General features: G+C 33.9%; 1 protein-coding gene across 2 annotated transcripts in view; it reads right to left on the bottom strand.

Annotated features, from left to right (window-relative positions):
- Positions 1 to 15,245, bottom strand: part of LOC142322267 (zwei Ig domain protein zig-8-like) — a 694,854-nt gene that overhangs the window by 210,317 nt on the left and 469,292 nt on the right. For both annotated transcript variants that reach the window (XM_075361166.1, XM_075361167.1), the window contains exon 3: positions 2,297 to 2,507. In XM_075361166.1, the coding sequence (XP_075217281.1) occupies positions 2,297 to 2,507 (211 nt within the window). The remainder of the gene's footprint in view (positions 1 to 2,296; positions 2,508 to 15,245) is intronic.

Here is a 15,245-nt window from a genome sequence, read left to right as displayed (position 1 = left end):
ACTGTAGCTGATTTTTATGAATTAATAAAAATATACTCTTTTTTTTAGAGTTTCGTTTTTAACTTTACATTAGCCCAAAAAAAACTCGTTAATTTCTTTGTAATAGAATAAATGATCTGATTTTATAATTATATAGATTGGTTACTAGTTTGTTTCAGGTTTGTTAGTTAATTTACTCTTTTTTTCAGTTCTTTAATGATATTTTTTCCGTATGGTTATTTTTCTTGTCAGTGCATATTTAACCTAGTTTTATATCTTCATAACTTTTTCACTGGATTTTTAACTGAAATGGTGATTTATCGTATCTAATTATTTACAAATCAGTGGTTGTTTGTTACAAAACTTAACATTAAAATTACAGGATTTATTATTGTGACTTAAATTTTTTTTAAATTTATAAAATATCGTTGCCTGCTTAAAGAACTATTGGAGTTTTGTAAGGTAACACCAGTACAATATCGTTAATGGTAGATGTAGAAAAAAAAATTAAATTCTAAATTAAGTTATAATTTCAGTAAATAAATTATTTTTTTATTTTAGATTTTTTTCAGAAATGAGGGGTTATATTTTAAACGTTACGATACCACTTTTAACTGAATTAACTTAATATTAGAATTCGTAAATATACCCGGCATTTGTTTATCTTGTTTCTTTTAAAAGTCCTTTATTAATAATTTTCTTTTGCTGCTTCAGGCTTAGATTTAGCCAGCAGATTGTATTTTTAGAATATAAAGGAAAGTAAGTAATAATTAGGCAATAAAAGGATACAAAATTTTCTTTATTTTTACTGCCATTTTTCCAATTAACAGTAGACTATTTTTTTCTTGAGGCAATTACATCACAAATGTATATTCCTAAACCCATTATTTTTAAATCTTCTTTTCTCTCTTTTCTAATTAAAAACTTTCTCTACTGAATTTATTTATTTTATAATTTATACTTGTTATATAATTAATTTTTTTTTGTTAGATTTTAAAATATTACTCTACTTTAATTAAATTAAATTTATACAGTTCATATTTATAATGTTTCAATTTAGAATTTTATTCACGTTTGACACATATTTAGTAATATTTAATTGGTATCTTTAAATCGTCCAAATCTAATATATTTAGATAAATGTATTAATAATAACTATTGATAATTTTACGGAATACAAGAAGAAATACATTTATTAATTTTAATTTTTTTCTTTTAGATTACTCACACCATACACTTACTAATTGTATGATTTAAATCTAATCATCATTAATTATTTATTAAAATAAAAATATTTTTCTTGATAAGATTAATTTTTATCAAATTAATAATTTAGCATATCAACATCCTCACACTTAATTCATATTTCCCTATATTATCGACTCCACTTAAATCTGCCGTATTCCTCTTCAAAGACTTTTTCCACTTCATCTTTTTCAAGTTTTTATATACTCGTATAATTCAACCACCTCTTTGTTGATCATTCCCTGCGTATTTTTCAAATTATAATAAAAATTAAAAATCAATTTTTGTACTATTTCATTTAGCATTTTCTGTTAGTATGCTATCTATTTTGGTCTAGTCTGTAAATTTAATTATTTTCTGTAATGCTATATATCCCATGTTCTTTTCATCTTTTGAAGGGATATTTTAAAGGTGACTCCTCAATTTCTGGGATATACAGTGAAATAAAAAACCTGTAATATGATAAAGATTTCATTAAAAATTATTCGTTTTCACTCCCTGAGATCTGAAAAAAATTGATATTTATAATATTTCTGGAAGTTTAAAAATCGACTGCAAAGAAATTGAGCTATTATATTGAAAGATATTTAATACGAAAGAATAAAGAATTTTAATATGAAATTTTTCCATTCAAATATATCATAAAAATGTAATAAGTCTACCAGATAAAAACTGTAAAGTTTTTTAGCCTCAACAATTTATTCAGAGGCTAATGGCATATAATTTTTTACTAAATAAAAGAATTTTTATGAATCATTAGAATATATGTTAATTTCTCTGAAATTATACAACAATATACAGTAAAATCTTTATTCAACGTGAGGGATCTGAATTTTATATGAAAAAGAATTGTTACATTAGATACATATTTTTATAAAATCCTATATATAAAAATAAAATTTATGTTATCCGATATTTTTTCAAACCTGTAGCCGAGTTGTCTTTTTAAAACCTTTATCACCTAGTATATCATATTTGCATCTGTTCAAGAATTCTATTTTAATCTATATCAGTTTAAACTGCATTGTTTGTGAAATAACATTATTAAAAGATATTATTATTTTTTACTTACCGACAACTGATAAATACATTGAAGTGCCAATCGGTGGGGTGGTGCTCACTTGGCATTCATATACACCAGAATCCCTACGCTGAGGGTATCTTATTTGTAACGTCCAGTCCTCAGTCTGTGGTGAATGTATCGACTGAAATCTTTGATCGCTTGTGTAAGTATATCGTGCAGTTGTGAGAAGATGAATATCTCGATGCCGAACCCATGACACCTGAACAACAAAAACAAGCAAATAAAACCTTAGTAATTTCAAAGAGTAATTTATCGTAAAATAAAACTGGATTAATTTACACACTTGCAAAATCATGTTGATATATTTTATAACTTAACTAGCTCTACCCGCCACGCTTCGCTGTGGCACATTGTGGTTGCATGGATGAGAAATGAGAAACAAAACAAAGCATACATTTCATAGAAGTTTAATTTTGCAATTCTTGTGGATATACAATATTTTTTGTTTTTCAACTGTCTGCGTAGATATAAAGGCTATCTGGTTTGCCGACTAGGGAACACGCAACATACAGTTGCCCATGTGAGAAGCAATCCGCATCTAAATCTAAACAACATAATTCTAAAGATTGACCTTGAGGTTTATTGGTTGTGATTGCAAATGCCTATCGAATTGGGAATTGCAATCTTTTAAATTAAAATGGTGTATCGGTTACGATTATGGGTATTCAAGGAATGAGGACATCTTCACCTTTGAAAGGCCCCGTTAAAATCGTTGCTTCCACTACGTTATTCATCAATTTCTTAACTGCAAGTCGCGTGCCGTTGCAGAGTTTTGGCTGATTAATATTCCGCAACAGGATAATTGTCATTTTTTGATTGAACCGTTGCTAGAATCAATCTAATAAGGAATGTTTTCCCAGTTCCTCCTGGCGCATCCAAGAAGAAGGTCCCCCCAACTCCGTCATTTATCATTTGCATTATGCGATCATAAATGCCTCTCTGTTCACGCGTTAATTTGGGAATGTTTGATTGGACATATGACTGAAGATCACCAATGTTGTAACTCTGTTCACGGCGTAAATCCACATCAAATGAAGCAATCGCAGCTCGGGTGGGTGCTGGCATTCCCAATTGACTAAGAACTTTATTTGCAATAGCTAAGCACTTGTCATCAATATTTAACAATACTTCGTCGTAAATGCCTTCTATAAATTCCATGGTCATATTGGTATTTTCTAGGCGTACTCTATGCAAAATATCCTCAGCCATATGCGATCGATATCTTTCCCTTAACTCTGTGGGAGATGAAGGGAAGCAAGCGGTCAATATAATTGCAAATAATGCGCGAATTTGGTTTGGATGTGCAGTGTTGCACGCGTCATTAATACATATATCCCACTGTTGGTCGTTTTCTAATAAATTCAGAGCTTGGTGAAAGGCGCAGCTCAATCACGACACGATTAAACAATTCAATTCACAGAAAGGTACCTCGATTAAAGTGAATATTTGATTCAGATTGTATAATAATCTGAATCAGATGCAAGTGGATACGTTTTTTTTTTTTTTTTTGTTAATAAACAATGTAATTGGGAACAGGTATTGTTTCACATGTGATTGCGGTTGTCGTTAGCTAGTATGGTGAGTGTTCCCCTCGCTTCCGGCAGATGGCGCGGTCACTGGTATACAAATGACCGTTAAAAAACTGTTTTCTCGCGGTCGCGGGTATGTGACTGATGCGAAAAATAGATAAAAACAATCTTTGATGCGGGTTACATATCATGCTAAAATTTGAGCTCAATCGGTGCAGAACATTTTGAGTTTTTGAAGCGTGCTCAAACGAACTTAACATTTCTATATATAAAGATTTGTGGGCTGCGAAAAAAATCCCTTAAGTCGTGCGAAAAAACACATCATTTTAAATGCTTACAAAAGCAGAGTAATGCTTACAAATTACAGAATAATCAAACGGCGTTGATTTCAGATGTTAATAAACTGCTAACATAAGTAGAAGTTGTGCTGCTGCTGTGTGCAACGTGATTCTCGAGTATGAATCTACTAATGAATTACGGTCTCCAAAGAAAACAAAACCCCGCAGGTCAATTGAGAAAAAGGTGAGATTTTGATAAAAACGCGATTCGTAAAAAAATTACACGAATTTGAATTATTTAGAAATAGTTTAGCGGTGTATTATGTCCTTTGGAAGAGAATTCGGTTATTGTCTTCGACAACGCTTCTTATCATTAAACGAAAAGAATTCCAGCCGTGTTATAGAAAAACAATGATATCAAAATGTGGCTTAGTTCAAAAGGAATAATTTTTGAAGAGGTTTAAGTTAATGTTCAATCATTGCAAAGGGTTGTGCGTATTAAAAGTAATTATAGTCCGTATAAAATTGGTTTGACACACAACGCCATTTTGGTAAGTCGTGTTTTTATTCGGCTCCTAACTAATATGTTTGCCGGCCTCCATGGCGCGAGTGGTAACGTCTCGGACTTTAATCCGGTGGTTCCGAGTTGGAATCCCGGTCAGGCATGGCATTTTCATACGCTATAAATCATTCATATCATCATCTGAAGAAATTCATAACGGTGGTTTCGGAGGTTAGAAAAAACAAAAAAAAAAAAACGAATACTTAGTTGTGTGGTTTCAGTGTTATTTATGAATTTTGTTCTTTGCTTTTACATAGCAAAGAACGCTAAATGACAAAAAACGATTGCTTAGTCATATATATGTAAAAAAATAACCTAACAAAGTATTTTTTGGTCATTATGTAGGGATATTATTTTCTGTGTATTTGGTTATTTCGACTTTTTTTGTTTGCATAGTCTTAAGCCTATCTGGGCTATAAGAAAGTTGGGTGTTTTAATTTATTTACTGTAAGTCATCTTTCTTGGTGGCTTTTCATTTTGTTTTGGTGTTTTTATTTTTTTTTAATAAAATACAGATGTTTTAGCTGTTAAATATAATTTAAATAAATTTGTTACTTAATCAGGTGTGATTGTGTTTACATTGCCAACGGCCATACGGACTCTTTGTGATTGGTCGTTGCGTTTGACAGCGGCCATCTTGCATTGATCTGATTGGTTTTCCTTTGTTTACATTTCCAAATTAAAAATGTACAACTTACAAATAGATAGATTTCTTAAAAATAGATAAAAACAATCTTTGATGAGGGTTATATATCGTTCAAAAATTTTAGCTCAATCGGTGCTGAACATTTTGAGTTTTTGAAGCCGTACACAAACGAACTTAACATTTTTTTATATATAGATAAATTATAAAAACGTTCAATGTTTTCTAAACGTTTCTTGACGTTACTATTCAGATAATTTTATTATTTTGTTTATTTTTTAAATATTTATAACAAGACCTGATTAAATTTCAAGTATTTTATTGAAACAAGGGGTGGTTTAAACAATCTAAAAAGGATGTTTTTAATTTTACTTGAAATTATATTTTTTACATAATTATTTTATTGGTTCACAAATCGTATATTTACAATCGGTTGCGATTAAGGAACCACAAGTAAATTGAACTACAAAAAGCACGTCAAGAGGGGTTTCCAGCGGGATACCCTCATTAAAGCGTACATACATGAACAAACACATAAAAAACTACATATGCATAAAAATTCTATATAAACAAACACATTCGTATTAATTGAGATCACAGTAGTCTAGTGGAATAACAAACAGAAAAGAATCCATAACTTATTAAACACCACATACCGATAAAGAGAATAGTAGCATAACAACTTCACGGAAAGAAACAGAAGGGTTCTAGGCTCCTGATTAAGGCATAATAAAGAAGTATTTCACATGTATGATATCGAACTTTTTCGATTGTCACTCAAACTTCTCAAATCCAGCACCGTGTTGGCGTTTCAGTCGCCGAACATCTTCACTGTTGTCTAGCAGATTAACTGCTAGAAAGTTCACATGACAGTCTAATCTGTGTCTGTAACTTAATCTGATCTGTTTAATCTCGTCAAGAACAAAAGGCAGTCAAATATAGTCGTTAGATTCCTCATTCGAGCAAACCAGCCTGCCCCTGCAGTGGATTTCGCCAATTAGTTCTGAAAACTTTGTTTTTTCATCTCCTCCCCGGGCTGGATTAAATTGAAGCATAAACACAGCCCGGGAGAATCTATAATGCTATAACGAGCCTACCCGCCTACCGGCTGTAAATCCGACGGGGATTCTACACACGGGGATTCTATAGATCCTACCGACGGGGCAGGCCCCGTCGGTAGGATCTTGATTTCCCTTCATTGCCTTAACCCCCAGTGCAAAGTCACCAGGTCCGTCAAAGTCGTACCTAGCGATCCCACCCTTGGAACCGGGACTCGGTTTTACATTGCCTGCCTCAATTGCGGAAGCAACTCAAAGGTCATCTCCACCAGGACTCGGTCTTTGAAGCCTCGAATAATCGCAATCCACAGATCACACCTCCTGGGACTCGATCATATCAGCTCCGGGATAACAGAGTCCCGGTGTTTCATCATCGACGGTCACCCATCCAAGTGTGGACAGACGTCGACTCCACAAAGGGCTGTCCAGCATTCCATTCCTACCCCACCCCATTTCAGTAGCATTCACGCTACTGAAATAAATCGAAACGTCCCCCTCCCCGCGTAGGAGAAACTGAAAAGCCAGACGTTGGGATACAGCTACCTTCAACAAAGCCTGTAAACACCAAAACAGCAACTCACTCGCGAGCAGCACACTTATCTGTCCGGTGATCTGTTTTCCCACAAATAACGCATGTACGAGGGATCCCACAAGTGTCCCGCTGATGACCCGGTTGCCCGCACTTGAAACGCCGAAAGATCAGTCAGGCGATAAATCGAGGGCATGTGGCCACGGCCCCAACAGGGATAACATTTGTCATTAGGATCTCTAATGGAAGCCCGACAATTCACCCAACCGACCTTAACCCGGTGTTCAGTAGGTTTCCTCGCAACTCCGTACGTAATCACAACGTGGCGTTCTGCGTTCCCCCATAAGTTGGCCCAACTGAAGACACTCGAAACTCGGCCGACTCGCCAACCACTCAGCGTATGGGCTCAGTAATCTAAACCTCAGTCGTGGTACATCCAATATCCCGCAGGTGTACCACCGACCTGCGATCGCCCCTGTCTTCATGCTGACATGCAGGTCCTTAGCTTTATCCTGAAGAACTGAGCCCGAATAGACAAAGACAATAGACAAAGAACCCTCAGCCCGAATAGACAAATCTCCTGCAGGCCCCTGTTTCACCAGCATCTCATTACCCACTTCCTTCGTCGCAACATTTTCTGTAACTGTCTTGAGTAACTCAGCGTAAGAGCGTCCAGTCTCCTTAACAACTATACCGCTCTCAACAACCTCCGGGGTAGAATGCCGTGAATGGACCACTTTTCAATCCTTATCACCAAAGACCTGGTGCAATACCTCGAACGGGGGATCCCTTTTGTTCAAAAACAAACAACACCATACGTTCCAGTCATGAGCCAATCTGGCCTCCTGGCAGGAAAAATAGTGGATGTGGAGCCTCGTCGTATATCCATTGCAGGGACGCTAAAACCAGCCCCCAACGTGGCGAGGTCATCCTTCGAGGAACCATAACAGAAACAAAACCGTCGATCATTAGACCGGCGACCATCTCTAGACTGTGTTAGAGGAAGTATCCTTCAACACAGTCCCTGGCTGGAGCACAGATCGCCACAACACATAGTCCTGAGGATGAGGCCCCGACAAGTCTATAAAATGGCAAGTTGGGACCTTCACGCCCGAGAGATCCTCCACCGTACAAGTTTCTTCATGACCCCATTCGGCCAGGATCTAGTCACCACCTTAACCAGTTCCTCATCAGACATGAACCACTCCAAAACATGACCCAAATCACCTTCTTCCGCCGAAGTCTACGTTATCACCTTTACATATGTTTCCACATCAAACGTGTCAGGCGCAGCATCATCACAAATATCCTTAAATTTTTCGGCATGCAAAGCGGAATCACACAATTCGGCCGAACACCACTTAATCTGTGAATCGTATTAGGATTCCGATGAACCTCAGATTGTAATTCATCATTGAACCAAAGAAATCTTTCTATGATACGTCGAAAGTGTACGTGGGTGAAGGTTCTGTACCTCTTCATCCTCATCCTCCTCCTCCACTGATCTCGCATTTCCATCACCAATCTCCATTTGAGCCGACTCATCGTGCCCCTGGTCAGTTGCCTCCTCCACATCACTCCCCGTAGGCGGCAAGGTGCCTCTGGCACCAGCTCACAACTTATTCGAGTCTTCTTCCTCCGTGGGAGGGTCATTCAACCGACATGTTTACGTGCTAGCTGCGTGTTCAGAACTAAACGAAGTGAGGCGGCGTGATTGAAGGCCATACTAGAGACGCTGCGCAACACATATACGCAAAGGTTCACAGATTTTTTCCCGGGTTTTTATTTTGCGACCGATCGTTCCTTGAAAATAAAATAACCATCGTATATAGAGAGTTTGTTTTGTTTTTTTTTAAATATTCATAACAGTTTAATCGGTACGATAAATTATTTACAGTTTTATATATAAATACATTTATTTAGAATGTACAGAATTTATTGTACAGAAATTATTTTTAACATAATACCTAACAAGTTGGACGTTTAAGAGAATTTGACATGTGGAATACATATCATCAAACATCATAGAAAAGGTGCTTAAGAATGTACTTATTAGAAAGTGGTTTTCATTCAAAATTTTATTATTTAAAAATAACAATTAACGATGAAATAAAAAATTAGTTGGTTTTCTTTGTATTATTGTGTAAACCTGATTAGCTTCTTTGCAAATTATAGTTAGAATCTATTTGAGAGAAGAAACCCGTAAAATAACAAATTAAAGCAACCGTGTTTATTTTAGAGGAGTGAACTTACAAACTAGAAAATTGCAAGACTGGTAGTTAAAATACACAATTATAATCCTTCTTTCTGGACATTATATTGAGTTAATACTGCAGTATAAGATAAAGTTGCTGTTCTAAACATAACGAAAAACCTCCTGCACTTTTTTTAATTTTTGTTTTCTACATGGATGTAAATTTTATCTTTTAATAAGAATAAGTTGTTGCTACCCGTACATATATTTTTAATTTAAATAATGTATAAAAAAAGGAGTCAAGGCTAAAGCTAATAATTTGGTTTTACAATTTATACTATAAACTTGATAAATAAAGTATCTATCAAACTAGTTTAAACAAGGAATAAATCCTTTCTCATAACTTACAACTAGAAGTAAAAACAAAGAAATTTCCTATTTTATGAATTGATACACGCATCGGAAGACCTGTAATACTTAAAAAAAAATTGTTTGTGTGTGTATTTTTTTAAGTCGATTTTAGTATTTTTTTATATTTTTTAATTAAATTTTGTAATGCGCGCGCATTCATACGTTCACAAAAACATTTATTGATTACTTTTATGAGCTTATTAATTTTTAAAAAAATTGCTCAGCGAAATAGCATTTTAATGACATTTTTCGATGACGGATGCTACTACATGTTGAGCTTACTCTGCGAGCGCGACGCTAGCCGGTAGAAATTGATGAAACTCGCAGTCCACCTACAAGGCGCACACGCGTTCTTCCTACCAAGCAGCTGACCGCGCAATGCTCCACCACAGCGGTGCTGCGGGCCCGTTACTTGTAGGCATCTATAAAAAAGAGCCGAACGGCACAGCGAAAGTAGATTTATTTATATATATATATATATATATATATATATATATATATATATATAATTTTTTTTTTTCTTGAGAACGTTGTGAGATTTCATAGCGACAGGTTGTGTTGGAATTCGCTCCGGTATTTTTGGTTTTCATTAAGTGATTTTGTATTCTTTTTTAGTGCTATAGTAATTTAGGGTGAATTAGTTATTTAGCGTTGAATCTAAATGTAATAAGTGCAGTTTTAAGGAAAAATTTAAGGTTTAGAGGATCGCGTGTTGTCACGTCCCTTATTCGTTTGAACTTTAAATTAATAGACTAGCCGAGCTAAAGATAGGATATACTTGTATATTTAGTGTCGATATATGTATACTGTGCGATTAATACTAACACTGTATTAATTATTAGTATTAATTGACACTATAACCGGTACGCTATATGTAATTACAGCTATATTGCATTAACCTATTGTTTTAGTGTTATTTTTTATTTTAAGGTAGTCATTCTTAATTAGTACAGTAAAAGGTACTAATATAGGTATTAGATATATGGAATATTAGTGTTATTATTGTGTGAGTGTGTGTTGGTTGGCGAGAAGGAACTTCGCCTTACTGCTAGTGCCTTCCCCTCAACACTCTCACGCCGGTGCTGCCGGAAGGACGCTGAACAACGTTGTAGCTACTCCCACGAGTGGCTATACCCAGATAGTCGAGTGTGTAACGTACTTTTATTGAAACGCGCCCCTTTACTTCTTATTATATTAAGTGTTGGTAATAATATTATTATGATATCATAAATATATATTAATTTAAGTAGTTTATAAACTTTTATTTTACCCACACACACACACACACACATATATATATATATATATATATATATATATATATATATATATATATACACGTATTTATATTTATATATATAATAGATATAGAGTGTATCCATAAAATAATAGTGGAGTTTTAAATGGTTATAGCTTTGGAACAAACCATTGTAAAAGGTGAACAGTACGTTAACTGAAAGAGAAACTCCCAAGTTTATGTGTGCAAAAACTACCGTATTCGAGTTGTGTTCTAGTACACGCAAACAGCACGTGCGCGTTAGTCATCATGTTTGCGTGCAGGGGAATCTTCAATGTGTGTTGCGGCTTGCTATGTTTGTGTCAGCGTGAATACCTTCGTGTGTACCATGAAGACTCTCCACATGAAAATAATGTTCGGCGATGGAACAAACAGTTCAAAGAAACAAGCAGTCTACTGAAGCATACATCTTTAATATATTTATAATAAACAAAATACAAATAATTTCTACATAATTCATTTTGATACATTTTTTAATAAATTAAAATAATGTTATGAAACTCCCGCTAATAAATAATTAAAAACTTATTGAATTATTTTTTTTTTTACATATTTCTAAAACATTTGAAGACAATTTATTAAAATTCCTTGGAATTTGATCTTTTTAATTTTTCTTACTACATAATTTAAAATAATACGGCACTTGCATTGTAAGTAAAGGGGGACATTGTGTTTTGCAAGGTATTCATTACTTTGAAAAAATAATTTATTAAGTGAGAAATAATGATAATTAGTTGGATCAACGTATCACAATGCTTGTAAAGATTTAAGTGTGGATCGATTGACAAAGTGTCTGATACCAATTTAAGTTTTTTTTTTTTGATGTTTGTTTATTATTTTTAAATACAAGTCACAATAATAATAATAATAATAATAATAATAATAATAATAATAATAATAATAATAAAATAATTAAAAAATGTTAAACAAATTGTTTCTTTGTACAAAAAATTAAAGAGAAATTTGTTGTTTTACTTGATATAAACAAAGTTGAAAGATTTAGTTGTTTAATTCTATCATAATTTTATTTGGTGTAGAATTTCTGTAAATGATTATACTAATTTTTTTTTTAAATTAACCAACCTTTGTTGGTAATCAGTATTATTTTAGTAAAAATTATTAAACTGTTGCTACATAAAAACATTGCACTTAGATGGATAAATAAAATAAATTTTTTTGAATACATTTATGTAAATCATATTTTTTTATTTATGATGAATAACGAATTTAAAGGTTTTGGCAGAAATAAAAATTTATGTTAGCCTGTTCAAGAAAGCTGCAGCTGTTACGACTCAATAATGACAAATCGACTCTTTAAAATGACAAATCCTTGTGACCTAGGTTAGGTTATAACAGTGTTAACGTGTTTTATGAATGCAATCTTGAATTTATTTATAATACATTTACCGTGAAATGAATACTGATGATAAGATAAAAATTCATTCAAGAGTTACTATATACCCGCATGTACTATATACTCAGAGATATTATATACCTGCATTAAAATATAATATACGATATTCTGCTAGAGAGACATATTCGATTTGCCATGAGTAAACAAATTTATTAAATATTTTATTATAAAAAGTAATATGTACAATAAAATGGGGTAAAGAGCAAATACACAGAAAAAAAATAGAATGCTATACATCAAGGTTCTAAATTTAAACAACCTGATAAAATCTAAAAACTCTGATAAAGTGCAAGATTTATTCTAAACCAGACCACTATAAATTTATATTATTTATATTCCCCCTAAGAAACATTTTCTTAATATTATTCTATTACAGTTTTATTTTTTAACCTGATCATTTTAAATAAACAATTACATTTACAAAACTTAATGAACTTTCTCCGCTTCTTTCAAATTCAGATTTACTTTCTTGCCCAGAATATTATCTTTCAGACGCTGCTTACCCAATGAGTTGAGAGAAGGTAAACCTTTATTTCTTTTGTCGCAATATTTAATTTACAATCGGTTCCAAATTACCGGAACTACAAGTAAATTTGAGAACAAAATAATGACATCTGAGAGGGGTTTGCATTGAAATCACTGAAAGAAACGTTTATGTATACTACATATGCATATTTATACACATCTAATACAGTATATGTAAATATATAATAAATACTAATAAGTATAAACAAACGTGAATCCAAGAAACATTGATAAAGTTGAGGACAAAAATTAAACAAAAACTAAAAAAAAAAAAATCAAACAACCAACAAAAGTATGTGACAAAACGAAATGAACAATTTTGATGAAGCACATATCCTAGGGTAGCTGATTCACCTCAAATCTTGGGGAACATACACATTTAATATATGCAGTTGCTTTAGGAGCGCCTAAGTCCTCGCTGTTATCCAGAAAGTTAATCGCAAGTGAGTTCATACGTCTATTCAGTTTCGTTTTGTATTTTTTACCGAATCACCTTACCTCCTCTCGAGCTGTTGGCAATCCCAGATAATCGTGTATTTCAATGTTTTTTTGCAAACCACAAAGCTTCTGTTATATTTCTCAATAGTTTATTCTTGAATCACTGTACAATTTCGACGTTATTTTCACTTGTCGTGCCCCATAATTGGATTACTTAAGTCCAAATCGGTTTCAATACCGCTGAGTACAGCAACTGCTTGTTAGGTAATGATAATTGCGACCTCTTTCCTAAAAACCAGTACATTTCCCAGTAACCCACCGTGTTGGTCTAGTGGTGAACGCGTCTTCCCAAATCAGCTGATTTGGAAGTCGAGAGTTCCAGCGTTCAAGTCCTAGTAAAGCCAGTTATTTTTACGCGGACTTGAATACTAGATCGTGGATATCGGTGTTCTTTGGTGGTTGGGTTTCAATTAACCACACATTTCAGATATGGTCGAACTGAGAATTTACAAGACTACACTTCATTTACACTCATACATATCATCCTCATTCATCCTCTGAAGTATTATCTGAACGGTAGTTACCGGAGGCTAAACAGGAAAAAGAGAGAGTACATTTCCCTGACCTTAACGTTAAACTGCGTCCTTTTCTCCCTGATATAAATGCTTCAGGTTAGACGGCGATCCAGATGCAGTCCTAGGTATCGCATGTTGTTAGCATGCGGAATAAAAACGTCACTTAGTTGAACTCACGGGCAGTTACCCCTCCTCATGGCAAACGTAACATGCATAAACTTACCCCGATTAATTTCATCTTTCGTGATTAGATCTGATACAGTTTGCAGTTTATCAGAAGCTACGATAGAGTCAGCATCGCCAGTCAGGATCGCCGTGTCATCCGCAAACGATGCAACTGTGATGTACTCTGGAGTCAGGAGGTTCACTGTGAAGACTGAGTATAGAACCGGCTTCAGAACTGAATCCTGAGGATTACCCGACCCAGTATTAAAGAATTCAGACAAGTCTTGTTTGAATCACACTTGTTTGAATCAGTTGTTTGACCTTACTTGGGAAAAACGCCCCTCCAGCTGTGTAGGATCAAGTAATACGATTGAGGAAGGCTCTCCTTTTCGCTAAGCCAGACCTTAGCAAATGCCTGGAGGAAATCCAAAAAAAACTGCTGAGCAATACATCTATCTTCTAGGCATTTAATGATAAAATTGACAATCTTGGGTATTTGTCCGAATGTTGAGTGACTACGTCTGAAGCCGAACTGATGAACAGGAATTTCACGCCCTTTCTCCAAAATCGGCCATAGCTTCTTAAGAAGTAATCTTTCAGACACCATCGATAATGTAGAAAATAGGCTTATCGACCTGTATGAAGCTACATCATGCGCCTGCTTATCTTTTTTCGGAACCATTACCATCTGCGAAACTTTCCATTCCGTTGCGAAGCTCGTAGTTCGAAGAATGAATATGTGTTATATACTGGATGACCTTGAATGGAAGCATAAAAAGTATTTTATTAGTTATCGTCATACCTGTGAGCTTTCTTTGAATCCCCTCTTATCTTGATTACTCCCAGAACCTTTGCTGACAACAAAGGTTTCAGGCTCATAGGAAGGCTCATAGGAATTCGATTATTTTTTTCCTGCCCTTCCAATCGTATGTCAAAAGGCTGAAAGACCTTCTTAAGATGCTTTGCGAATACGTCAGCTTTCTGACTGTCACTTTCAGCGGACAACCAGTCCAAATTTTTCATCAATGTTCATAAAATGTGAAGTTAATCTTAATTAACATTGAGGAGTTAATTTTACAGTGAATTTTTAATACTAATATTTTTTTTAAAAATAAATTAATCTTTTTTGAGAAATTAATGTTTTCAAATTATTTTGCTTCTAATTAAGCCTAAATTACAATTTTACCAAACATAAACCAATGGTGAGATTTATAATAGTCAAGAGTAAAAATTATTCATAAACTTTAACATGTGTACATGATGACGTTTTTGAATAATCATGAGGACATGATTTGAATATTGGTCTGATAGGCTCATGG

The sequence above is a fragment of the Lycorma delicatula genome, chromosome 3 (assembly GCF_047948215.1).
Source record: "Lycorma delicatula isolate Av1 chromosome 3, ASM4794821v1, whole genome shotgun sequence".
Classification (NCBI taxonomy): domain Eukaryota; kingdom Metazoa; phylum Arthropoda; class Insecta; order Hemiptera; family Fulgoridae; genus Lycorma; species Lycorma delicatula.
The sequence above is the reverse complement of the archived record's forward strand: the minus strand, read 5'-3'. Positions and strand labels throughout refer to the sequence as shown.